The sequence below is a fragment of the Triturus cristatus genome, chromosome 3_1 (assembly GCF_964204655.1).
Source record: "Triturus cristatus chromosome 3_1, aTriCri1.1, whole genome shotgun sequence".
Classification (NCBI taxonomy): domain Eukaryota; kingdom Metazoa; phylum Chordata; class Amphibia; order Caudata; family Salamandridae; genus Triturus; species Triturus cristatus.
Window position 1 is genome coordinate 8,768,882 of NC_140583.1, and position 27,619 is coordinate 8,796,500.

The window sequence follows — 27,619 nt, forward strand, 5'->3', positions numbered from 1 at the left end:
CCCCGCTGTCTGATGCGTCTGTATGAAGAATAAAGGGTCTGGAAAAGTCGGGTGAAGATAGAACCGGACTGGAGATTATTGCTTTTTTCAGTTGGAGGACGGCCCTTTTCACTATGTCCGAGGGGTGTGTGAGGTCGGCTGTCTGGGCATCCTCCTTTAGAAGGTCAGTGAGGGGACCCGCTATGTCTGAGTACTGGGGAATGAATCTTCTGTAATACCCTAGTAGACCGAGAAAGGCCCTGACTTCCCGTTTGGTGGAAGGGAAAGGAGTATCCATGATTGCCTTAACCTTCTTGGCTTGGGGCTCTATCATCCCGTTTCCCAGGACATAGCCTAGGTATTTAATTTTATTGAAGCCCACCCTGGATTTCTTTGAGTTGATGTGTAACCCCGCCTGGGACAAAGCCTGGAGTATCTTTTGGAAATGGATTATATGATCCTCCCATGTAGGGCTAAAGATGACGATGTCGTCAAGGTAGGCTGACGAGAAGCCCTGGTGTTCATGGAGCATGGTATTCATTAACCGTTGAAAGGTGGCAGGTGCACCATGAAGACCGAAAGAGAGGACTGTAAAGTCATATAGCCCATCAGGGGTGATGAAGACGGCTTTTGCTTGGTCCTCTTTTCTCAGAGGGATCTGCCAGTATCCCTTTGTCAGGTCAATGGTTGTTATGTACTGGGCATCCCCCAATTTCTCAATCAACTCATCTATTCTGGGTAATGGATATGAGTCAAACCTAGAGATGGCATTCACTGCCCTGAAGTCTATGCAAAACCGGATGGTACCATTCGGTGTCGGCACTAAGATGATGGGGGATGCCCACTCGCTCCTAGAGGGACGAATGACGCCCATCTCTAACATGGTCCGGATTTCATTTTGTACGGCAGCTCTCCTGGCAGCTGGGGTACGGTAGGGCCGTGGTCCTTGCCCCGGTCCGTCACGGCTTGATAGTGCCGATTGTGCGGAGGGCAGGAAGTAGGGAACAGCGCTTCCGGTCTCCCGGTTGCTGGACCAGGTCTGCGGTCTAGTGTGGAGGTGGGTGGGGCCTATTTAGGGCGCATGCTTGGGAGGGCGCGCAGCGGCTCAATTACAGACGGTGACAGAGTCTGTTAGGTACTGCTTGTCTCATGGTATTGCCGCCCTGGGCACTAAAACGCTGTATTTTTTTAAATTGTGTGTTTGAATATTTTTTTAAAACAAAGCCTACCTACTCTTGTGGCACGATCCGATCTTCCTTGCCCCGGTCCATCACGGCTTGATAGTGCCGATTGTACGGAGGGCAGGAAGTAGGGAACAGCGCTTCCGGTCTCCCGGTTGCTGGACCAGGTCTGCGGTCTAGTGTGGAGGCGGGTGGAACCTGTTTAGGGCGCATACTTGGGAGGGCGCACAGCGGCTCAATTACAGACGGTGGCAGAGTGTGTTAGGTACTGCTTGTCTCATGGTATTGCCGCCCTGGGCACTAAAACGCTGTATTTTTTAAAATTGTGTGTTTGAATATTTTTTAAAAACAAAGCCTACCTACTCTTGTGGCACGATCCGATCTTCCTTGCCCCGGTCCATCACGGCTTGATAGTGCCGATTGTACGGAGGGCAGGAAGTAGGGAACAGCGCTTCCGGTCTCCCGGTTGCTGGACCAGGTCTGCGGTCTAGTGTGGAGGCGGGTGGGGCCTATTTAGGGCGCATACTTGGGAGGACACGCAGCGGCTCAATTACAGACGGTGGCAGAGTCTGTTAGGTACTGTTTGTCTCATGGTATTGCCGCCCTGGGCACTAAAACGCTGTATTTTTTAAAATTGTGTGTTTGAATATTTTCTAAAAAACAAAGCCTACCTACCTACTCTTGTGCCCGATCCGATCTTCCTTGCCCCGGTCCGTCACGGCTTGATAGTGCCGATTGTGCGGAGGGCAGGAAGTAGGGAACAGCGCTTCCGGTCTCCCGGTTGCTGGACCAGGTCTGCGGTCTAGTGTGGAGGTGGGTGGGGCCTATTTAGGGCGCATGCTTGGGAGAACGCGTAGCGGACGAGCGCATCTGGCGCGCCGAAGGCGCGCCTAAGGCAAGTCCGTCTGCTCCCGTCCACGGCCTGCCGGGCCTGGGGCCAGAACCCCTGCCCGTTCTCCAATCACTCTCAGTTACACCCCTGAGGAACTTCGTATGCTGCGCCCCCCTATAACGGATGTATGTGCGCATAGCATACAGTAAGATTTCAAGGTACAGAAATGTGCCCACTGCCCTTTCTTACTGGTTAACAAACTGGGAGACATTATAAAGGAACAGAATTTCCTAATGATATTAGTCAACTGTAGATCCCTTACTAAACACAAACTTGAGCTTTTCGATCTCCTCATGGATAGTAAGCCAGATATTGTGCTGCTGACGGAGACATGGCTGTCCGAGGATTCTGCCCCTGATATCCTTGAGGCACTCCCCCTAATCTATGGGATTCTTAGATTGGACCGCCCCACTAACAGAGGGGGCGGGATTGCGCTGAACCATAAACTTGCAATAGAATGTGCCCTGGAAAGGGTGGCAATAGAGGCCAGTGAGGCGGGTCTCTTTACAATCGTGGCTGACAGCCCCCATGTTATCAAGGGCTTGCTGATATATCGTCCTCCTGGCCCTATCCTACAGTTTGCCAACAGTCTCAGAGAACAAGTCATCCAGTTAGCTCTGCGGTATGCTAAGGTATTGGTGCTGGGTGACCTTAACCTTCATATTTATGATAGGGAAAATGCCCCTGCACAAGAGCTCCGTCAGGAGTTGGCCGCGCTCCATCTAATGCTCCAATCTACTCTCCCTACCCATCAGTTGGGACACTTGTTAGACCCCATTTTTGCCAACTGGGAAGAAATCAGGGTGGACGCTCCGATCCCGGTCCCAAGGTCATGATCTTAAAACCCCCTACTGTGCTTAAATCAGGCAAACCCCAGAGAAAGTGGGCCAGCTTTTCGGCTGCTAAGTTTAATCAGGCCCTACTGCAGGGAGGTCCCCCAGGGGGGAGTGATGTGCCTGCAATGCCCTAACACACCGCATTAATGAGGCACTTGACAAGGTGGTACCCTGGGCCTCCAATGCTCCGAGGAGACAGGGTAAATCTGCTCCCTGGTGTAACGAAGAACTGAAGGTCGCTAAATCCTCCTGCAAACGTCTGGAACGTAGCTGGAGAGCAGACTTTTCCAAAGATAGGAAATTATCCTATAAGTCTAGTCTTAAGAACTACCACTCTCTTATAAGGAAGACACGAGCTGCCTATTATAACATCAAAATTGAACTAGCAGAGAACTCCTCTAGAGAGTTGTTCATGATCTTTAAAGAATTATCGTCGCTTGACAGAATCTCTCCCCCCAATAGGGATTCAGTTGAGGCATGCGACATGATAGCGGAATACTTCTCCGATAAGGTGGAGAGAATTTACTCAACCTTTCCGGAGGCGGCTCGTAAGGGGAAGTCCGTTTTGCCGAGAGTTAGTATTATGAACGAGGTCTCCTGTCTTTCGGGCTTCAGCCTTCCATCCTGGGTCGACTTTCGAGCTTTAGCCCTGAGCATTAAGTCGGGCTCCCCGAAAGATCCCATGAAACCCAGAAACATGAAGGACAGTATGGACATTTTGGCGCCCTATTTCAGACACCTCATTCAACTCTCGTTCACCACAGGCATAGTTCCCCGAGAGTGGAAACAGGCAGTGGTTGTGCCCATAAAAAAAAAACCCGGGATCAACTATAGTCAGCCGGAAAACCTGCGGCCAATCTCACTTTTACCTTTCATCGCCAAAATTGCGGAAAAGGTGGTCAACGACCAGCTAATGAGGCACGTGAACCAGAATAACTTGCTGCACTCCACGCAATCGGGCTTTCGGGCGACATACTCCACAGAGTCGGCTCTGCTTTTTTCTACTGAAACCATCCGCAGACTGGTCGATGCAGGACAGTCGGTTGCACTGATCCTGCTTGACCTTAGTGCTGCGTTCGACACTGTGGCCCACCCTATTCTGCTGCAGCGCCTCAAGGAAGGTGGACTGGCCAATCTGGCACTGAAATGGCTAAGCTCCTTCCTTCAGGATAGGAGTTTTCAAGTAGCCCAAGGACAGTTCTATTCCAAGAACATCAGGTTGGAGCAGGTTGGTCCCCCAGGGATCTATATTAAGCCCTACGCTTTTCAATCTTTATATGGCGCCCATGTCCGATAACATCGAAAAATACGGCGTCAGTGTCGTGTCATATGCAGATGACACGCAGCTTGTGGTATCTCTGTCCCAATCTCGTGATGAGGATGCCTCCAACTTTTCAATCTGCCTCCAAGAACTTGCCGGCTGGATGGCGAACAACTGCCTTAAATTGAACGGTGATAAAACCGAGGTACTGATTGTGGGTACGGATACCAAACTAAGGTTCCCTAAATGGTGGCCACAGACCTTGGGCCCTATCCCTGCCCCTAAGGAGCAGGTGAAGAACTTGGGAATGTGGTTAGACTCAAAGCTCTCCTTTGGCCACCATTCCAGGACGGTTGCCGGAAAGTGCTTCGGTATTATGAAAGGCCTCGGGAAAGTTCTTGACGTGCTCCCAGTATCTGCTAGGAGAACCTTAGTCCACGCACTTGTCACCTCTAGTTTGGACTATGGGAATGCCCTTTATTTGGGCGCCAGCAGTAAAAGCATGCAGAGGCTACAATATATTCAGAATGCGGCTGCCCGCCTTGTCCTGATGCTTCCTAGGAGAGCCTCGTCTAAAAATGCGCGATCTACTCTACACTGGCTTCCAGTTAAAGAAAGAGTCTCTTTTAAGGCCCTCTGCACTAGTCACCGAATCCTTCAAAGGAAGGGCCCGATCTATCTCCATAACCTTCTGTCCCCCTATTCGCCCTCCAGGCCCTTGCGGTCCTTGGGCGCGGGCCGTGTTCAAGTTCCTGTTATAAAAAGAACAAGAATGGGGGGATGATCCTTCCGCTACTTTGCAGCTAAACAATGGAACACTCTCCCCTTGGAACTACGGCTGGAACAATCCGAAACCAAGTTCCGGAAAAAATTGAAGACCTGGCTTTTCCAGACAGATTAGTCTTATCAGCCTTCTTATCCTCACGGACTCTTTACCACGTATTTGGCTGTTCCAATTGGTCGCAGCGCAGGGACACACTAGTTAGTGTAACCAGGCGCTTTATAAACCTCTTATTATTATTATTATTATAACTTTGCCAGGGAGTGTCTCTATAGCATGTTTGATCAGGGTTGTTTTTCCTGGTTCATCCGCGAACCAGGTGGAAAATGGCAGAAGCAACGACCGTAAGATTCGCTGTTGTTGGGGGGACAGGGACTGATTCACCACCTGTTGAGACAGGGTACAGGAGGTCTCCTCCGGTTTCATTGTTACAAAATGGGCGGATTTCGGGAGGGGGCCTAGCCATTCTTTAGGATGTTTATATGATAGGTTTGTATCATGCAGGGTTTTATTTGTACTCTGTAGGTTGTTTTCCCGACAGTCCCAACTACTTTTTACAGGCCCATCCATTCTGCTTTTAGCTTACTCGGGGAAGATGGAAGCAGGACCAGCACCCAGTCATTAATGGTGAGTCTTCTCCACTTCTTCCCTTTGTCATAGTGGTATCTTTGTCTCGCTTGTTGTTTCTCGAGATTGGAATAAGCGAGGTCGCAGAGCTTCCCTATTTTTGACCTAAGATTGTGTGTATAGTCCAAAAAGTCCCTGGTTTCGTATTCTTCCTCCTTTTCTCATGCCTCCTTTGTCATTTCCAGGAAAGACCTGGGTTGTCTCCTGTATAGTAATTCGAAGGAGGAACACCCCAGACTCTGAAATTGACTCCGAATGACATACAGGGCCAGAGGAAGAAGCTGATCCCAGCCTTTTCCCTCGTTTCGTAACATCTTTTTTAGGGTGAGTTTCATGGTGACGTTATATCTTTCAACGAGCCTGTCGGTTTGGGGATGGTAGACCGACGTTCTGATATGCCCTATGTTCAGGGTTCGGCACACCTCCCTAATCAGGTAAGAGACAAACGGGGTCCCCCGATTGGTCAGGATTTCCCTGGGAAAACCCACCCTGGAGAAGAGTTCGATGAGCTTCTCCGTGATGTTTGTGGTGGTGGGGGCTCTTAGTGGAAAGGCCTTGGGGTAACGTGTGGAATAGTCGACCACGATCAGGGCGTACAGATGTATTTTCTTCGTTTTTGGCAGAGGACCTATGAGATCCATTCCTATCCTCTTGAATGGATGACCGATTATCGGGAGGGGCTGAAGGGGCACTGGGGGAGGTCGGTAGGGGTTCCTCCTCTGACAGACCTCGCATTCTCGGCAGTAGGTTTTTATGGAGCCATATACCCCCGGCCAATAGAAATGCCTAAGAATACTCTGTGTTATTTTTTCCACTCTCGTGTGCCCTGCGGTAAGGTGGGTGCGTGCAAAGAAGAGTATCTGGTCTCTAAAGGCAAGGGGCATCAACAGCTGGGGGGAGTTATCTTTCTTCTCCTCTCTGTACAAAAGGCCTTTCTTAATAATGAACCTGGGATATGTCAGTGGCATGAGGGGGTCTGGGGACTGGGCCGCTTGCCAAGCACGGCGTAAAGTAGGGTAATTGACCTGTGAGTACTTATCTAGAAGCCAGGATTTCGGTGAGATGAGGGCCTTTTGTGGGGTACTATGTATAACAGCCTCCCCTTCCCTGATGTGTGGAGTTTGAACGGTGGCAAAGAACAACTCTAGGAACCCGGGATTGTCAGTCCCTATAATCAGGTCTTCTGGTAGGTCTGGCAACACCCCCACCCTTGCTCTATACGGGGGACCTTGTTGGGTTTTGAGGGTCACCACTGCTATGGAGCATGATTTGATGTCCCCGTGTACACACCGGATGTGAACAAGAGTGTCCCCTTCCATCTGATCCTTGTCAATTAGGTGTTCCTGGACCACCGACTGTCGGCATCCCGAATCGAGCAATGCTCTCACCCACCGCTTATTTAGCAGAACACTTACGTAGAAGGCACCTCCTAGTTCGGCAGTGTAGAAGACTGTCCTAGGGGCATATCCAACATCCAGGGGCTCGTCTTGGGGCTTTTTCTGAGGGCATAGACGGGCAATGTGTCCCCATTCCCCGCAATCAAAACACTGGGGCCCTCGATGCATCGCTACATCCGTTTTGTATGGCCGGGCTTGCAGGGGTTCGGGAAGCGGCTTTGGTGTCTTCTTCTCGTTTTTCCCTGGGTTGGGACAGTTGGGTTTTCTAGTTCCCACAGAGGAGCACCGGGCTGTGCGTGAGAGAATGTTGCGGCCATCTCTACTGCCTGTTCAGTGGTGATGTGTGTGTGCTGCCTCAACCATCTCTGGGTGTTATAAGGGAGGGCCTCCAAAAACTGCTCTAAATAAATCAGGTCCATTATTTCCTCTTTGCTTTTCTCTGTGGGTTTCAACCATTTATCAGCAGCGGCCTTCAAACCGAAAGAACAGAGTTTTCGGGTTCTCTCCGGGCATTCCCTTTTCTTTGCGGAAGCGAACCCGGTAGGCTTCGGCGTCCAGACTAAGACGATCTAATATGATTGTCTTAATGTCTTCGTAGGGGGTGTTACCACTGGCGTTTGCGACCTGGGAGGCTGCCTGCGCTTCGCCGGTGAGGAGAGGTGCCAGGAAAAAAGGCCATTTCTCCAGGGGCCACCCACAGGCTTTGGCGGCCCTCTCAAAATTCAGAAGGAAGGCATCCGGGTCTTCTCCAGCTACGTACTACTGTAAGGAGACCCCCGGGAGTCCCCCAGTACTGCTTCTCATTTCTGTGTCCTAGAGGATACCTGTTCCTCTGAGACCCTTTGCAGTCCCTCCAACTGGGCCGTTATGCTGGATTTGATCAAGTCCCGGTCGGCCTGTGCCAAGGTCATCTCACATTGCACTGCCCATTCCAGCTTCTCCTGGCCCTTCACTATATGCTGTATTAGTGCATCCATTAATTCAGTACTGGAGGGGTTGCCCGCATTTTCCACCACTTGTAAGCGGGCGGAAGGATCGAGGTCCACACCTATGGGGCTTTGTAATGCTTTTATTTTATACACACGTCGGTAAGGTTTTGCTAGGGTTATTATGGAGGATAATACTTCTTATCCGGTCTGCCTTCCTTCTTCTTGGTGGCACTTCGGGGTGTTCCTGGCACTTCTAGGGGGACGTCTTCAGCTTTGGGCTCCCCTCGGGAAACAGAAAACAGAGGGGCTTTTGTTTAAGGCTGTTTAGTCTCTATACCTCCACCCAGGGGAAGGGAGTGAAGGGACACCTGGTGCGATTGTGAAATACAGGGATGGCTGTGCACGTGAGAGGGGAGGGCGGTTAGGACGGTTCAGGGACTTGGAGACTCGCTTGATGTTTTACCGCCAAACTTCTCCCGCTTCCCAACCCACCCAGCAACCCGTACACGCACCTGTGAAAGCCACGATCAGGAAATGGGGCCCATAGTCAACAGACTATGGGCCCCATTGTAAATGGTAAATGGTCGGTAGATAAAAGCCCCTTTGGACTTCAGATGCCGGCAAGCCATCATCAAAGATGAGCTGTTCTTCCTTTCTCGGCGTATTCCCGACAAACAAGTAGGGTTCCGCTGCATCCATGGAGACACAAAGATATACCTATTAGCTAAACTCATTGTAGGAAAGTCGGGATTCTCCAAATCATTCCAGAAGAACTCATTCTGGGGACAGACAACCCTTATTTCTTGGATCCCTTACTGGAAAAGCACCAAAAGTAAAGGGGGTAAAAAATGCCATCCCCGCCCCCATGTTAGTGAACGAACTCTGTCATTGATCGTAATTTCAAAGTAGCCCAATTGAATGATGCATCTCTTCATAATGCCTGGCAAGAGGCCAGACTCGGGGACACTAATATATGTCCTACCTACCCCAGGATCTCTGTGAACAATGGTTTATTATATAGGATAGCCAAGGAAGGTGAAGAGCCCCAATTACTAGTCCCACGTGACTATAGGGAACACGTTTTGTTCTATGCACACTACTACTTACTGGCAGGGCATGTTGATGTATAGAAGACCAGTCTGTCCATCCTTCAGCACTTTTGGGGATTGTATATATGCCCAGATCAAAAAGTATTGTCAGGAATACACAATATGTCAAAAAAAGAACATCTAACCACCTGGAGTTCCACTGCAACCCTTGTCCATTAATGGGAACCTCTTGACAGAGTAGGGATGGACTTAATAGGCCCACTTCCTGCTCAGCAAGAGGGCATCAATATGTCCTAGCCCTAGTAGACTACCAGATACCTGGAACCCATTCCCATAAGGTCTACCACTTCTAAATCATTGCACAACATCTGATTGAGGTATTCTCCCGTATGGGCTTCCCCAGAGAAATACTTACCAGTCACGGGACCCATTTGTTTCTGGCCTGTTGAAACAGGTGTGTTGCCAATTAAATATCAAACATCTGACCACCTCTGTATACCACCCTCAGACAGATGGTCTTGTAGAGAGATACAACGGGTTCCTAAAATTAACTTTAAGGAAAATATTGTCCGGAGACGGTAAGGACTGGGACAGTTTATTAACTTTAGCATTATTATTTCTGAATTATTATTTCTGAATTTGTAGAGCGCCTGGTTACACTTACCAGTGTGTCCCCGCGCTATAAGGATTACAACAGCACCTACTCAACAAGTCCAAGAGACAAAGGGCATTAGCCTTTAGGGAAGAGAAGCGTCTTCAACTCTTTCCGAAAAGTTAGTTCTGATGGCATTATTTGTCCTCCGGACACAAGTCCAGCGTAGTCTAGGGGTGTCCCCCTTTGAACTCCTTTTTGGTAAAAGGCCCTGGACCCTGTTGGAAATCACTAAAGAAGTCTGGGAGAAAGACAGTGGAGAGGAGGCAGGAGAGTTCTTAGAATACATTCCCAATTGAAATAGAGATTAGGCAAACTAAGAGCTCGCCCACCTCAATCCAGAGAGAGCACAAGAAAGACAAAACCATTTCTATGATGGGGAAGAGGTAGCGGTAGTATAATGTAGGTGGCTGGGTATTAGTCCTGCTGCCTACTTCTTCAAAAATTATAAAAGAGTGGCAGGAACCCTTTAAAATACTAGATAAAATAGGGATGGTCTCCTATAAGATACAGGTATCCAAACACCGCGAGTCGGTGAACCACATAAAAATACTAAATAAGGATCCCTCCTCATTCCATTCAGGTTACTCTACCTCCAGGGGCTCCTTGTTCCATCCTAGACAGTACCCACATGAACAAGGAGCACTACAGTGAAAAGAGAGGCAGTTGCTACAAACGTTAAAAGCCTTCTCGACCCAATTTTCAGACACCGCTGACAGACTAATCTGGCCATGCACTGTATAACCACGGAGGAGGGGCGGTGGTAAAGCAACGGCCCTATTGAGTCCCGGAGTCTCTGAGACTAGCTCTACAAAATGAAGTTAAACAAATGATGGATATGGGCGTCATTGTCTCTTCCACCAGCAAATGATATTCTCCCATCGTCCTGGTACTAAAACCAGACGAAAGCATTAGGTTTTGCATAGACCTTAGGGCCGTAAACAAACTCTCTAAACTGGATAACTAGCCCCTTCCTAGGGTGGATGAACTGGTGGAGAAACTCGGGGAAGTTCGGTTCATCACCACCAAAGATTTGAGTAAGGTTTATTGCCAGGTATCCTTAAACCCAAAAGATCAAGAAAAGACTGCTTTTGCCACCCCTGATGGGTTGTATCACTTTAGAGAACTCCCCTTTGGCTTCCACGGGGCTCCAGCCACATTTCAGAGGCTAATGAATACCATATTACAACAGCATCATGCATATTATTCCACCTATTTGGATGACATCGTTGTCTATAGCAAGAATTGGGAGGACTACCTAAGTCACCTAGAAGCCATATTATCTGAACTGCAAAGAGGCCGCTTGCACTTTAATGCAATAAAAAAGTAAGTTTGACTGTGGCAAGGTAAAATACTTGGGGAATGTATTGGGAAAGGGGTTAATAGAACCACAAATAGAAAAGGTTAAGGTCATTGCAGAAACACCCTTCCCCAAGACCTTAAGGGATGTTCGCTCCTTCCTGGGGTTACTGGGATACTGCAGAAGATTATTTCTCCCATACTCCCATCTAGCCGCACCTCTCACCGATCCCCTCAAAAAGAACACTCCTTCCAAATGCTTCAGAGATCCTCCTCCCGCTGTATTAGATACCTTTCAGCAACTTAAAACATCCCTCACCACTCACTGAGTGCTACGGTCAAATGATTTCCTGAAACCATTTATTCTGATGCCTCTGATGTCGGTATCAGGGCTATTCTGTCGCAAGAGGATGAGCTAGGTCAGGAGAAACTCGTAGTGTAAATCAGTAAAAAATTGTTTCCAGGTGAAACGAGGTATCCTGGTGGAGAGCATCCTCGCTGAAGAATCTGGTTACAAGAGCTTGTAGCGTGTCACACCTATAACAAACAAAGTATGGAGATTCTTTTTGGATTATGAACACAGAGGGGCTTTTGGGTTAAATTCTTTCACAGCCATTTCCTCACTATAAGTCAGATTGTGCATGCTTCAAGGTTTCTGTGTGAATTACGCACTTACTTACCTGCCCTCGGTGTTTGTTACACCGAGGGAAACTGGCGGATGTGGGACCAGAGTGCATACTGTGCAGACATCCTGCCCTAAGGAGGACCTGGGAGCTTCTGTCGCTTCCCTCATTTATATAGATATGTATTTTTGTCGCTGATAAATCAGAGTATAACAGAAGTCTAAAGTTTCTGAGGTTTTTTCCCGATGCCGAGAAACCCCTTAGCTCACACAGTTCTGTACCTTCAGCAGCAAACATAGAATGTAGAGGCCAGAATGCAAAGCAGCCTGGGTGAGTGGGGTTTAATATCTAGAATGACACACATTGAGGTTATCATTTGAATATTCTCACACTTTTACAAAGGTGCCAACATTCTTAAAAAAACTGCATCACTATGCTGGCTTTTGATATTTATACCTGGGGTTATTTGATAGACAGTCGTTCCACTTCCCTCTCCGACGATCTGCGGTTTTGTCTCCTTCCCTGTGGGTTCATAGAGTCTCTCAGGATCTGCTGGTGTCCATTCTACAAGAAAACAGAGGCCCCACAGCTAATTTAAACACTGCCACGACTGCTAGAGCCATACAAAATGAACATAAAGTTGCATGGAGATACATCATTCAACATGAAGCAGAGATCTCGTTGTCTTACTACTTCAAGTCTTCAGAGAAGGGCATGCATACCTGTTCAAAGCAGTGGAGCCACTCAAGCATGCTGGGGAGAAAGCTTCAATGCTCCTACTAAGGGGAGTGAGTGAAAGCATGTCCAAGGGCCTTGAGGGCCACAGCAGGTGGGATAGTTGGGAAGCGAGCTAAGAGGAGGATCCGAGCACTGCCCCGTCTCACTCTGGGATGAAGGTAGGGGACCCCCAAAGGCATCAACATTATCAATGTGAATTGTTGTGATGGGGCTGGTAGAGGGGCCTCCAAAGGGCCTACGATTACTATGGTTATAATCAACAGCCCACAGTGCAATTCAATTATGGATTGTGAACCCTGCACAAGCATTAGAGTAACAAGCACAAGGAGCTTCATATTTAATGATCTCCCATCTATTTCACCCATACAAATGTGGGATATAGTGAATAATGCTCTCCTTCATTACAGTCGAATTAGGTTTCTTCTGTACAGTTTCTCTGTGCTGTACATCCGATGGGGGGATGTAGAGAAGGGCTTTCAAGGATTTCAAAATGTGTAAAGATCTGTGGTTACCTGAGTTCATACTTCTTTGTAATATAGAAGAGCGAGGGTACAGTGTTTTTACCAGCGCTTACAGACACTTCCGAGCAGATTCTCAGAACACAGGACAGAGATTCTACTGGGAAGGGCAGGGTGGAAAAATAAAAGTGGATGCAGAACTGGAAAAAGATATCATGAAAAGCGAGAGGCCATGTAAAATTGCATTTATTTTTATGAACTACCAATGTCACCTCTGGAGTCACAGTCAGTATTGAGGGAATGTTGCTGCTCCCCAGGAATGAATGCAAATAAAGAAAACAGATTCCAGGCCCACTGCCCTTTGCAAGTTGTGAGACCCGTCTCGAGGGGTCCCAGCAAGCAGCAAGAACAGAATGTAGAGGCCAACATGTGAAGCAACCTGGGTGAGTGGCACCAGGGCAATCAGAGATTTCTTTCAAGAGTTTCCCTTTGGAGTCTTGGGTCTGCCGTACAATTGGACTCCAACTGGATCCCCCAGTGCTGCTCTCAAGAACTTGGCTCTCTCAGGGCAGTGAAGTAGGTCGGTCTAAGGCTGTCTCAGGGGGTGTCTTGGGCAAAAAATGCAGACCGCAGTGAAACTACCAAATGCCCCATAATAAATCAAGTGATACAGCAAACGGGCTGGACTGTTCCCATGAGGCACAGGGTCAAAACTGATTTGCATATGGCTGGGTTCAAACTGGAATGGCATGGTGAGCAAAAAAACGATGGATTTAGGCCCAGATCTCTGTACTGGGGTGAATGTATGACATTGTTCTGCATTCTGTCCATCAACTGTTGTTTTTGCATTTGTCACCCCGAGTGGGAAGGGTATGCCCAGACGTGGGTCCCGTGCTCTCCATGCCACTGGAATCAAGCTATCCTGGCTGAAGAGGGGTGAAACCCCGAAACCGGTCCTAGGATGCTTGGTTCCAGTCCAGGGAGGACCTGGCTTGGCAGTTCGGGCTGGACTGTTCCCATGAGGCACAGGGTCAAGACTGATTTGCAAATGGCTGGATACAAACTGAAATGGCATGGTGAGCAAAAAAACGATGGATTTAGGCCCAGATCTCTGTACTGGGGTGAATGTATGACATTGTTCTGCATTCTGTCCATCAATTGTTGTTTTTTCATTTGTCACCCCGAGTGGGACGGGTATGCTCAGACGTGAGTCCCGTGCTCTCCATGCCACTGGAATCAAGCTATCCTGGCTGAAGAGGGGTGAAACCCCAAAACCGGTCCTAGGATGCTTGGTTCAGTCCAGGGAGGACCTGGCTTGGCAGTTCGGGCTGGACTGTTCCCATGAGGCACAGGGTCAAGACTGATTTGCATATGGCTGGATACAAACTGAAATGGCATGGTGAGCAAAAAAACGATGGATTTAGGCCCAGATCTCTGTACTGGGGTGAATGTATGACATTGTTCTGCATTCTGTCCATCAATTGTTGTTTTTTCATTTGTCACCCCGAGTGGGACGGGTATGCTCAGACGTGAGTCCCGTGCTCTCCATGCCACTGGAATCAAGCTATCCTGGCTGAAGAGGGGTGAAACCCCGAAACCGGTCCTAGGATGCTTGTTTCCAGTCCAGGGAGGACCTGGCTTGGCAGTTCGGGCTGGACTGTTCCCATGAGGCACAGGGTCAAGACTGATTTGCATATGGCTGGGTTCAAACTGGAATGGCATGGTGAGCAAAAAAACGATGGATTTAGGCCCAGATCTCTGTACTGGGGTGAATGTATGACATTGTTCTGCACTCTGTCCATCAACTGTTGTTTTTGCCTTAATAAATCAAGGTCAGGTTGGTAGCTTAGGAAAGAAAAGTACTTGATCACACACAAAATGTAGTATTCCACATAAAATGAAGAGAAGCATGGAAAACAACATCACTTGGCCTGTTCAAACAAGAAGTGCCACATTCAGAGTTATTCACAGTTACAATGGGGTCTTTGACCAATGGTAGCCTAGAGGTGCCGCATTCAGAGTTATTCGACGTTACAATGGGGTCTTCGACCAATGGTCGCCTAGAGGTGCTGCATTCAGAGCTATTCACAGTCACAATGGGGTCTTCGAGCAATAGTAGCCTAGAGGTGCCGCATTCAGAGTTCTTCGACGTTACAATGGGGTCTTCGACCAATGGTAGCCTAGAGGTGCAGTATTCAGAGTTATTCACAGTTACAATGGGGTCTATGACCAATGGTAGCCTAGAGGTGCCGCATTCAGAGTTATTCGACGTTACAATGGGGTCTTTGACCAATGGTCGCCTAGAGGTGCAGCATTCAGAGTTATTCGACGTTACAATGGGGTCTTTGACCAATGGTAGCCTAGAAGTGCCGCATTCAGAGTTATTCGACGTTACAATGGGGTCTTTGACCAATGGTCGCCTAGAGGTGCAGCATTCAGAGTTATTCGACGTTACAATGGGGTCTTTGACCAATGGTAGCCTAGAGGTGCTGCATTCAGAGTTATTCACAGTTACAATGGGGTCTTTGACCAATGGTAGCCCAGAAGTGCCGCATTCAGAGTTATTCGACGTTACAATGGGGTCTTTGACCAATGGTAGCCTAGAGGTGCCGCATTCGGAGTTATTCACAGTTACAATGGGGTCTTTGACCAATGGTAGCCCAGAAGTGCCGCATTCAGAGTTATTCGACGTTACAATGGGGTCTTTGACCAATGGTAGCCTAGAGGTGCTGCATTCAGAGTTATTCACAGTTACAATGGGGTCTTTGACCAATGGTAGCCTAGAGGTGCCGCATTCAGAGTTATTCGACGTTACAATGGGGTCTTCGACCAATGGTAGCCTAGAGGTGCTGCATTCAGAGTTATTCACAGTTACAATGGGGTCTTTGACCAATGGTAGCCCAGAAGTGCCGCATTCAGAGTTATTCGACGTTACAATGGGGTCTTTGACCAATGGTAGCCTAGAAGTGCAGCATTCAGAATTATTCACAGTTACAATGGGGTCTTTGCTCAATGGTAGTCTAGAGGTGCCGCATTCAGAGTTATTCAGTTACAATGGGGTCTTTGACTAATGGTAGCCTAGAGGTGCCGCATTCAGAGTTATTCGACGTTACAATGGGGTCTTTGACCAATGGTCACCTAGAGGTTCAGCATTCAGAGTTATTCGACGTTACAATGGGGTCTTTGACCAATGGTAGCCTAGAGGTGCCGCATTCAGAGTTATTCACAGTTACAATGGGGTCTTTGACTAATGGTAGCCTAGAGGTGCCGCATTCAGAGTTATTCGACGTTACAATGGGGTCTTTGACCAATGGTCACCTAGAGGTTCAGCATTCAGAGTTATTCGACGTTACAATGGGGTCTTTGACCAATGGTAGCCTAGAGGTGCCGCATTCAGAGTTATTCACAGTTACAATGGGGTGCTTGACCAATGGCAGCCTAGAAGTGCCGCATTCAGAGTTATTCGACGTTACAATGGGGTGTTTGACCAATGGTAGTCTAGAGGTGCCGCATTCGGAGTTATTCACAGTTACAATGGGGTCTTTGACCAATGGTAGTCTAGAGGTGCCGCATTCAGAGTTATTCACAGTTACAATGGGGTCTTTGACCAATGTTAGCCTAGATGTGCCACATTCAGAGTTATTCGACGTTACAATGGGGTCTTTGACCAATGGTAGCCTAGAGGTGCAGCATTCAGAATTATTCACAGTTACAATGGGGTCTTTGACCAATGGTAGCCAGGAAGTGCCGCATCAAGAGTTATTCACAGTTACAATGGGGTCTTTGACCAATGGTAGCCTAGAAGTGCTAAATTCATAGTTATTCACAGTTACAATGGGGTCTATGACCAATGGTAGCCTAGAGGTGCCGCATTCAGAGTCATTCACAGTTACAATGGGGTCTTTGACCAATGGTAGCCCAGAAGTTCCGAATTCAGAGTTATTCGACGTTACAATGGGTTCTTTGACCAATGGTAGCCTAGAAGTGCCGCATTCAGAATTATTCACAGTTAAAAATGCGGTCTATGAGCAATGGTAGCCTAGAGATGCCGCATTCAGAGTTATTCACAGTTACAATGGGGTCTTTGACCAATGGCAGCCTAGAAGTGCCGCATTCAGAGTTATTCGACGTTACAATGGGGTGTTTGACCAATGGTAGTCTAGAGGTGCCGCATTCAGAGTTATTCACAGTTACAATGGGGTCTTTGACCAATGTTAGCCTAGATGTGCCACATTCAGAGTTATTCGACGTTACAATGGGGTCTTTGACCAATGGTAGCCTAGAAGTGCCGCATCAAGAGTTATTCACAGTTACAATGGGGTCTTTGACCAATGGTAGCCTAGAAGTGCTAAATTCATAGTTATTCACAGTTACAAAGGGGTCTATGACCAATGGTAGCCTAGAGGTGCCGCATTCAGAGCTATTCACAGTTACAATGGGGTCTTTGACCAATGGTAGCCTAGAGGTGCTGCATTCAGAGTTATTCACAGTTAGAATGGCGTCATTGACCAATGGTTGCCTAGAAGTGCAGCATCCAGAGTTATTCGACGTTACAATGGGGTCTTTGACCAATGGTAGCCTAGAAGTGCCTCATTCAGAGTTATTCACAGTCACAATGGGGCCTTCGAACAATAGTAGCCTAGAGGTTCCGCATTCAGAGTTATTCACAGTTAGAATGGGGTCTATGACCAATGGTAGCCTAGAGGTGCCGCATTTAGAGTTATTCACAGTCACAATGGGGTCGTCGACCAATGGTAGCCTAGAGGTGCTGCATTCAGAGTTATTCACAGTTACAATGGGGTCTTTGACCAATGGTAGCCTAGAGGTGCTGCATTCAGAGTTATTCACAGTTACAATGGGGTCTTTGACCAATGGTAGCCTAGAGGTGCCGCATTCAGAGTTATTCACAGTTACAATGGGGTCTTTGACCAATGGTAGCCAGGAAGTGCCGCATTCCTTATGTGAGTGTCAATTCCGGACTTTCACATGCACCAATATTTGCATTTTAGGTAGAGTAAGAGAGTGAGAGAGACACAAAAAAGAGAAATACAGAGAGAAAGGGAGATGAAAAGAGAAACAGAGAAAAGGAGGATGAAAGGAACAGATAGAGAGAGAGAAATAAAGAGAGAGATGGGAGAGAGACAGAGAGAAACGGATAGCCAGTCACATACAATAAAAGTGGGATATACACAGGAGAGTAAAGCAAGGGAAAGCCGATGACAAAAGAGTATTGAGAGTGAAGGGACGAAAAGGAGAGAGAGTGAGGGGAAGAGGAGGAGACATACAGGGAGAGGGAGACAAGGCGAGGCAGAAAGGGAGAGACACAGACAGAGACACGAAGCAGTCAACGGCAGCACACATGCAGACAACTTCCCACAACCCTGGCGAGGGTTGCCGCCTTACCAATATGACAAATGTCTTCCTTGATGACTTCACACTCAATGGGCCACCGTGGAGGCTGCGGAGGAGTACTGAGAGTGGCTGCTGCAAACAGACCTCGGGGCTCTCGGAGGCGTGGAATGAGGCGACCCTCCAAATGATCAAAAACAATCTGTCTGCTTTTCAACACTGAACTGTCCAACAGTAAGGAATCTGAAAAGAGAGCATAAAAGGACGTGAGAGGGACCACGGTGGATCTGTCCATGTGAGTAACTCACAACCTTCCCATCTGTTCTGGTATCATACATTTTAAAACAGCGGACACAAATAGGCGAGAATGAAACACACTCTCCTCTGTAGAACTCTTTACACCATGGCCTCTGTAGGAAAGTGCCCTTTTTGACATGGTTACCCCCACTTCCTGCCTGGTATCTGATGCAACTTTGACTGAAAGTGTACTGGGATCCTGCTAACCAGGTCCCCAGTACCAGTGTTCTTTCCCTAAACTGTATGAATGTTCCACAATTGGCACAACTTCAGACCCTTGTACGTCCCTAATAAATGGTACCCCTGGTTCCAAGGGCATTGGGGCTAAAGAGTGTCCCACAGGGGCTGCAGCATGAATTGTGTCACCATAAGGGTCCCCTCACCAAGCTCCAGCAAACTGCCATTGCAGCCTGCGTGTCTTGGTGCAGAGAAAAGCGAAGAGTCGACATAGCGCACATCCCTGTGTGCCATGTGTTAGACCCCAAGCTTCCTGCACAGTTAGTTGGAGCCCATGAATCTTTTCAGAGCTCCCCTTACCTACTGTGGGAGAGGTGGAGTTTATACACGCTCCCTTCACTTAAATACAGGTCAAGCGATGAAGCCGTTGCTTGGCTTTCGGTTCCTGACCTGACTCCGCGCCCCTTTCTTCCCTGCATCCTGACTGACTACTCGCAGCGTTAGCGGCACCCTGAGATCTCCCCGTCAGAGGGTGCGACGCTAGCCGCGCAGCTTCACAGGTTCCTCCAGAGCAGCTGATCCTTTGCAATACCTCTCGGCCACGTCCTGGCTTCCGTGCTGCCCTTCCCATTACCCTGACGTGGCTTAGTCCCATGGTGTTTCCCCCCCAGGCTCGCCTTCATTGCACTCGCTGACTTCCTTGACGCTTTCACTACCAGCAAAACTGACTCGCGGCCGCGTTATACTTCCGACAATACGCGGCCGCGTTTACACCCGGTCCCTGAACCCCGCTGGGGGATCCATTGTATCAGATGCAGGCGCGGCCGCGTTTATACCCGGTCCCTGAACCCCGCTGGGGGATCCATTGTATCAGATGCAGGCGCGGCCGTGTTTACACCCGGTCCCTGAACCCCGCTGGGGGATCCATTGTATCAGATGCAGGCGCGGCCGCGTTTACACCCGGTCCCTGAACCCCGCTGGGGGATCCTTTGTATCAGATGCAGGCGCGGCCGCGTTTACACCCGGTCCCTGAACCCCGCTGGGGGATCCATTGTATCAGATGCAGGCGCGGCCGCGTTTATACCCGGTCCCTGAACCCCGCTGGGGGATCCATTGTATCAGATGCAGGCGCGGCCGTGTTTACACCCGGTCCCTGAACCCCGCTGGGGGATCCATTGTATCAGATGCAGGCGCGGCCGCGTTTACACCCGGTCCCTGAACCCCGCTGGGGGATCCTTTGTATCAGATGCAGGCGCGGCCGCGTTTACACCCGGTCCCTGAACCCCGCTGGGGGATCCATTGTATCAGATGCAGGCGCGGCCGCGTTTACACCCGGTCCCTGAACCCCGCTGGGGGATCCATTGTATCAGATGCAGGCGCGGCCGCGTTTATACCCGGTCCCTGAACCCCGCTGGGGGATCCATTGTATCAGATGCAGGCGCGGCCGCGTTTACACCCGGTCCCTGAACCCCGCTGGGGGATCCATTGTATCAGATGCAGGCGCGGCCGCGTTTATACCCGGTCCCTGAACCCCGCTGGGGGATCCATTGTATCAGATGCAGGCGCGGCCGCGTTTACACCCGGTCCCTGAACCCCGCTGGGGGATCCATTGTATCAGATGCAGGCGCGGCCGCGTTTATACCCGGTCCCTGAACCCCGCTGGGGGATCCATTGTATCAGATGCAGGCGCGGCCGCGTTTACACCCGGTCCCTGAACCCCGCTGGGGGATCCATTGTATCAGATGCAGGCGCGGCCGCGTTTATACCCGGTCCCTGAACCCCGCTGGGGGATCCATTGTATCAGACTGCAGGCGCGGCCGCGTTTATACCCGGTCCCTGAACCCCGCTGGGGGATCCATTGTATCAGATGCAGGCGCGGCCGCGTTTACACCCGGTCCCTGAACCCCGCTGGGGGATCCATTGTATCAGATGCAGGCGCGGCGAGCGTTTATACCCGGTCCCTGAACCCCGCTGGGGGATCCATTGTATCAGATGCAGGCGCGGCCGCGTTTATACCCGGTCCCTGAACCCCGCTGGGGGATCCATTGTATCAGATGCAGGCGCGGCCGCGTTTATACCCGATCCCTGAACCCCGCTGGGGGATCCATTGTATCAGACTACAGGCGCGGCCGCGTTTATACCCGATCCCTGAACCCCGCTGGGGGATCCTTTGTATCAGATGCAGGCGCGGCCGCGTTTATACCCGGTCCCTGAACCCCGCTGGGGGATCCATTGTATCAGATGCAGGCGCGGCCGCGTTTATACCCGGTCCCTGAACCCCGCTGGGGGATCCATTGTATCAGATGCAGGCGCGGCCGCGTTTACACCCGGTCCCTGAACCCCGCTGGGGGATCCATTGTATCAGATGCAGGCGCGGCCGCGTTTACACCCGGTCCCTGAACCCCGCTGGGGGATCCTTTGTATCAGATGCAGGCGCGGCCGCGTTTACACCCGGTCCCTGAACCCCGCTGGGGGATCCATTGTATCAGATGCAGGCGCGGCCGCGTTTATACCCGGTCCCTGAACCCCGCTGGGGGATCCATTGTATCAGATGCAGGCGCGGCCGCGTTTACACCTGGTCCCTGAACCCCGCTGGGGGATCCATTGTATCAGATGCAGGCGCGGCGAGCGTTTATACCCGGTCCCTGAACCCCGCTGGGGGATCCATTGTATCAGATGCAGGCGCGGTCGCGTTTATACCCGGTCCCTGAACCCCGCTGGGGGATCCATTGTATCAGATGCAGGCGCGGCGAGCGTTTATACCCGGTCCCTGAACCCCGCTGGCGGATCCATTGTATCAGATGTAGGCGCGGCCGCGTTTATACCCGGTCCCTGAACCCAGCTGGGGGATCCATTGTATCAGATGCAGGCGCGGCGAGCGTTTATACCCGGTCCCTGAACCCCGCTGAGGGATCCATTGTATCAGATGCAGGCGCGGCCGCGTTTATACCCGGTCCCTGAACCCCGCTGGGGGATCCATTGTATCAGATGCAGGCGCGGCGAGCGTTTATACCCGGTCCCTGAACCCCGCTGGGGGATCCATTGTATCAGATGCAGGCGCGGCCGCGTTTACACCCGGTCCCTGAACCCCGCTGGGGGATCCATTGTATCAGATGCAGGCGCGGCCGCGTTTATACCCGGTCCCTGAACCCCGCTGGGGGATCCATTGTATCAGATGCAGGCGCGGCGAGCGTTTATACCCGGTCCCTGAACCCCGCTGGGGGATCCATTGTATCAGATGCAGGCGCGGCCGCGTTTATACCCGGTCCCTGAACCCCGCTGGGGGATCCATTGTATCAGATGCAGGCGCGGCGAGCGTTTATACCCGGTCCCTGAACCCCGCTGGGGGATCCATTGTATCAGATGCAGGCGCGGCCGCGTTTATTCCCGGTCCCTGAACCCCGCTGGGGGATCCATTGTATCAGATGCAGGCGCGGCCGCGTTTATACCCGGTCCCTGAACCCCGCTGGGGGATCCATTGTATCAGATGCAGGCGCGGCGAGCGTTTATACCCGGTCCCTGAACCCCGCTGGGGGATCCATTGTATCAGATGCAGGCGCGGCCGCGTTTATACCCGGTCCCTGAACCCCGCTGGGGGATCCATTGTATCAGATGCAGGCGCGGCGAGCGTTTGACCATTTTTTGTTTACTTAATACGCACGGTGCGCGCTTGACAAACCAGAGCTCCAGAATTGTTCTTAAGCTGCCCCCAAACCTACATTGTGTGTCTCCATTCATCTCCGCCTCAGCTTCTGGTGCTCGTAAAGAGGCATTTACCTGCACATCTTTTCAGCAGTTTGGATCCCCGACAAGTCATCAAGAGAGGTCCAGCCGGTAGGTGATGACTTTGTCTCTGTGGAACAGGCACTGAGCAGGATGTTATAATCTTAATGTTATCACATGGGGGGGAAGGTAGTTTTTCATAGCTGTTTGTTTTTCTTCTCCCTGTAGGTTTCCATTTTTCCTGTTTTCTGCTCTACCTCTGACTCTGTGGAAATCGGCTGGGGGATTGAGAAGTGGTTACTTCTTGGCACCTAATCCCCACATCTCCTTGGGCCAGTTTCCTTGTATGATAGTTTTTATCCTTTTCATTTTGGCACTGTCTTAGAGAGTGTGGGGAACTCCTCTTTGTTCCTGTGGATTGAGCCTCGGACCATGTTAGTGGCCTCGGCAACACCATGCCGGCAAAACTCTTCATGTGGTATAGGTGAGTCACCCCTACGGCAGACCTTATAGCCCTAAGGCAGAGTGCACTATAGGCCATGTGTGGGCATATCTGCATGAGTGGATGTGTCCCTGTGATACGCAGATATCACAAGTGCACAGGGAAGCCATGCCGAATACATGGGCTGGACACTAGTCATTACGGGTTCCCAAGCTACATGATGGCTTCACTGCAACCCCAGATGGTTGGGACCAAACATCTCATAATAATAAACCCACACTGATGCAAGTGATGGATTTATTAGTAAATGCACCTAGAGAGCACCTTAGCAGTGCCCCCTGAAAACCTACCAACTTCTAGTGTGCGCCTGACTGGTCTTGACCAGCCAGCCATCATAGATAGGTTTCTGACCTCCTGTGGTGAGAGTCATCACTCTCAGAGGCCAGGAACAAAGCATGCTCTGGGCGTAGATGTTTACGCCTCCTCCATGCACGATCTGCATTCCAGGGTGGGAAGCTTCAAAGGCCCTGCCGCCTTTGTTATGCAATCCAGGTCTCTCCAGGAGTGGAGATGCCCACTCTTCTGTCCTGACTCCACTTTTTGGTAGCAAGACAGTTGGGAAAACTAGTAAGATTAGGAGGTGCGTCCTACACCAAGCCAGCACCACCCCTAAATTGGACTACCTGATGTGGACACCACCTGTTCAGATTCCTCCATCTTGTTTTGAATAGAATTAATATTCTAGGGTCAGGGTTATGTCCACCTCCCACAGGAAGTGGTCATATAGAGGGTGTACACACTCTTAGGATAGGCAGCCCATTGGCTACTACCTGTCACTCCCCTTAACACCCCAAAATTGAGTATTTAGGTGGCACCCCTGAACCCAAGACATCAGATTTGATAGATCAAGAGAAGAGTCCGTGCTTGGTGAGAACTGCAGAAGTACTGAGAATTTTGGAGTGAAACCCTGCCTACTGACAACTCTCTCGACAATCGCGAAATAGTGACTCGCCCTGCTACCTGGAGATCTGCCAAAGGCTTGGGTAGCCTGCCAGCATTTCAACAATTGCTTACAATCTCCCTTGATGTAGAGGAGCAGGCACCGAAGTGCAGAGTCCGGTCCACTGCCTTGCAGCTCCCCAGACCAACCGAAGCTGCAGACAAACAGGAAAAGGTACAAGTGCTCTGGAGGGTCAGATCTGTCTCCCCGCCAAGATTGAAGATAGTAGGACCAACTGGAGCCGTGCAGCACCAATACCTGGGGTACCAAATGCCCTACACCACGCAGCAACAGTGGGTGTTCATTGCCGATAATCACTGCACCACAACCGAGCAACCATCGAGGAACATCGGCATCACTGAGACCCACTTCCTGAGTGGCCCAGCTGTCTTATTTTGCCCCTTGCCAGCTGTTGTCCCTAACCACTAAGAGGACCTTTACGCATCCAGCCCAGCCGACCTTCCACTCGGCAGCCAGCCTGCCCATTCTGGGTAACGACAAAAAAACGGCTTGTGGTCCTTTGTCCTAAAGGTCCTTGCTGCCCCAGCCCCCATTTGGGAGCTGCCGGACTTGCCCCCAAGTCTCCCTTTGCAGCCTGTTTCCAGATGGACCCCCCTTCTCCATAGCGCGCACAGTTTCCAACCTATCCAGCACCCTGCTCCCGGCTAAAGCTGGGCAGTTCCCGATGAACTGCTGGTAGTCCTTTAGACCGTGACCCACTACAACCCGAAACCTAGAAGGTGAACCCCTGAAAACCGACTGTACTTACCATTATGCATGTATGACTTCACCTTCCATAGGATTGCATTGTGCGTAAAGGCGCACGCCTTGAAATCATTTAATTACCTGTAAAAATTTATAAAGAAAACAGTACTTATTCTTTTCACTATGTTCTGGGTTTTACAAAATAAATAAACAGAAGAGTTATTTTTCTGATTTGGACTCAGATTTATTCCTGAGTGTGTGTCATTTATTGTCTTAGTGAGTACAACAAATGCTTTACACTGTCCTCTGATAGGACTTACTGCTTGCCCACTCTACCACAAATAGAGCGTGAGTATTATCGACTGTTGCCTCTGTAAACCAATCTGAGATCCACAGTGTCCTTCTTTTTAGTGCACTATAGAGAGACAGCTTCCATTCAACAGTGAGAGTACGATGCTTTGCTAAACTTCAGGCTGCGCATGTTCAGGTCTCGAAGTTCTCGCAGAGGTGCCTCCATTTTACTCCATTCAACAGTGACAGTACGATGCTTTGCTAAACTTCAGGCTGCGCATGTTCAGGTCTAGAAGTTCTAGCAGAGGTGCCTCCATTTTACTCCATTCAACAGTGAGAGTACGATGCTTTGCTAAACTTCAGGCTGTGCATGTTCAGGTCTAGAAGTTCTAGCAGAGGTGCCTCTATTTTACTCCATTCAACAGTGAGAGTACGATGCTTTGCTAAACTTCAGGCTGTGCATGTTCAGGTCTAGAAGTTCTCGCAGAGGTGCCTCCATTTTACTCCATCTAACAGTGAGAGTACAATGGTTTGCTAAACTTCAGGCTGCGCATGTTCAGGTCTAGAAGTTCTAGCAGAGGTGCCTCCATTTTACTCCATTCAACAGTGAGAGTACGATGGTTTGCTAAACTTCAGGCTGCGCATGTTCAGGTCTCGAAGTTCTCGCAGAGGTGCCTCCATTTTACTCCATTCAACAGTGAGAGTACGACGGTTTGCTAAACTTCAGGCTGCGCATGTTCAGGCCTAGCACAGGTGTAGCTCCGTGATCTTGTCCGTCACAGACACCACTGACTCTACTCCTAGACTCTGGGCGACTGACAGACGACGACTGGCCGGAAGCATTAGCCCCCCAGGGAAACGGCCAGTGCAGCCCATTTAGCTTCATCCAGTTGAAATCCTCAGCTCACGAGGTGCATAGTACCCCCCAGGGGCACCCCGCTCACCCCCCTCCCCCAAATTAGGTTACCCAAAGAAGACACAAGAAACAGTTGTAGATGGGTAACAAATGCTGCAGGATTTATTACATAATTCCAGGATATGTAATAGGTGGGTTATCTTACGGGCGATCCAAGGGCAGGCGGCCATCTACTTCACCTGCCCCGCCTGATGAGCCGGGCAGCACGGGAACGACCCGCAAGTGCTGCCCCCCAAGTGATTCTTTTTCGATCACGTGCCGTTGAAATTCTACTCACACCCCCCCTCTCGGGGCGGAGCGTCGCATAGCAAGCCCCCGGTTGTTCAGGCCCACAACCGCCCGCAGGCCTAGCGGGGCGCCGACCGGCTTCCGGGACCTCTCTGGAGGCTCCTCGTTTTGGCTCAGGCACCACGTGGTGCCGCGCAGAGGTACCCTTTGTACCGGCCTGCTTCCAGATCGCCCTGTAACTCCGCCTGCAACGAAAAGAAAACATTAAAACGTTCAGCCAAAAACCCCACCCCACCACACCACGCCGGGTAAGCGGTAGGGAGGGTAAAAAGGCGAGGTGGGCGACAAAGAGGTCGCCAGTGAGGGTGGGGGAAGGCTAAATAGCCTTCCCCTCACACCTGGGCCCGGAAGTGACGCGCCTTTCGCGTCACTTCCGGCCCCCGACACGGAGGGGGGCACAATCAGGATCCCTGCCCCCCCCGAAGTAGGGAGTGGGGAGGGGTGACCGGGGCCCCGGGGCCACTAAGGCGCCGACCGCCGAGTGGCCCCCTGCGGGGGCCGCGGTCAGCGGCATAGTACCCCCCAGGGGCACCCCGCTCACCCCCCTCCCCCAAATTAGGTTACCCAAAGAAGACACAAGAAACAGTTGTAGATGGGTAACAAATGCTGCAGGATTTATTACATAATTCCAGGATATGTAATAGGTGGGTTATCTTACGGGCGATCCAAGGGCAGGCGGCCATCTACTTCACCTGCCCCGCCTGATGAGCCGGGCAGCACGGGAACGACCCGCAAGTGCTGCCCCCCAAGTGATTCTTTTTCGATCACGTGCCGTTGAAATTCTACTCACACCCCCCCTCTCGGGGCGGAGCGTCGCATAGCAAGCCCCCGGTTGTTCAGGCCCACAACCGCCCGCAGGCCTAGCGGGGCGCCGACCGGCTTCCGGGACCTCTCTGGAGGCTCCTCGTTTTGGCTCAGGCACCACGTGGTGCCGCGCAGAGGTACCCTTTGTACCGGCCTGCTTCCAGATCGCCCTGTAACTCCGCCACAGCCCTGGAGGCGGCTAACCGTCGCAGCCAGGGCCCCCCACCAACCTAGCTCTTTACCTGCACCCTCTATTCACCAATGCTTCGCTTAAATCCAATAAAACAGGTCCATGCCTCTTTGGGAGAAGTGTACTCCATCCAAGTCGAAGTACCCCTTTACATTCCCCCGGATCATTTCATGGCGAATAAAGCCCAAACCCCTTTGGGCGGGACTCAAACCCTGTGAGATCCCTTATAACCACAGGCCCAAGACATACCAGTGAGCTATAGCTCCTGGATTGTAGATGGCCCCAACTATGTCCCCAATCCCTAGACGCTATCCCAATCGGATAGGGTCTGATGAAATAGAGGGGCCTGTGAAGATGTGCGATAACTATTCGCCCCCCAGCGGGAAGGTTACACCTATTCACCATCCTGGGCCTGCCCGCTTTGACTATTGTGACGAGAAGGGTTACTTAATGTGACCATGGGCAAGGGGCGACTCTTGCCCCTGCCCACCATCCCTTATACCTTATAGGAATTATGCCCCTCCGGATCCCTCAGTGATGATCCCTTAAGCATACCAGCTTCGGGAATCTGTTTGGCTTGAGCGTTGCGCGCTGTCATAATGCCCCCTTGTATTTGCCCCGCTGACACCCCAGATATTGGGACAGCAGCACCAGTCTCTTGCCGCTGCCATACGCGACCAGTGATTCAGGACGCGACCAGTGATTCCGGTGGGGGGTGCCACCAACCGCAATGGT

The 27,619-nt window shown here is 50.6% G+C and overlaps 1 protein-coding gene across 5 annotated transcripts in view; it reads right to left on the reverse strand.

Moving 5' to 3' along the window:
* AGBL2 (AGBL carboxypeptidase 2) overlaps window positions 1-27,619 on the reverse strand; it is a 1,238,365-nt gene that overhangs the window by 1,036,338 nt on the left and 174,408 nt on the right. For all 5 annotated transcript variants that reach the window (XR_014979319.1, XR_014979321.1, XR_014979320.1 and 2 more), the window contains exons 4-5: window positions 18,106-18,294; window positions 11,963-12,070 (exon numbers count right to left, since the gene is read on the reverse strand). Coding sequence is in view for 2 of the 5 variants with exons in the window: in XM_085646520.1 (XP_085502646.1) it covers window positions 11,963-12,070; window positions 18,106-18,294 (297 nt within the window). In the remaining 3 variants the exon portion in view is untranslated. The remainder of the gene's footprint in view (window positions 1-11,962; window positions 12,071-18,105; window positions 18,295-27,619) is intronic.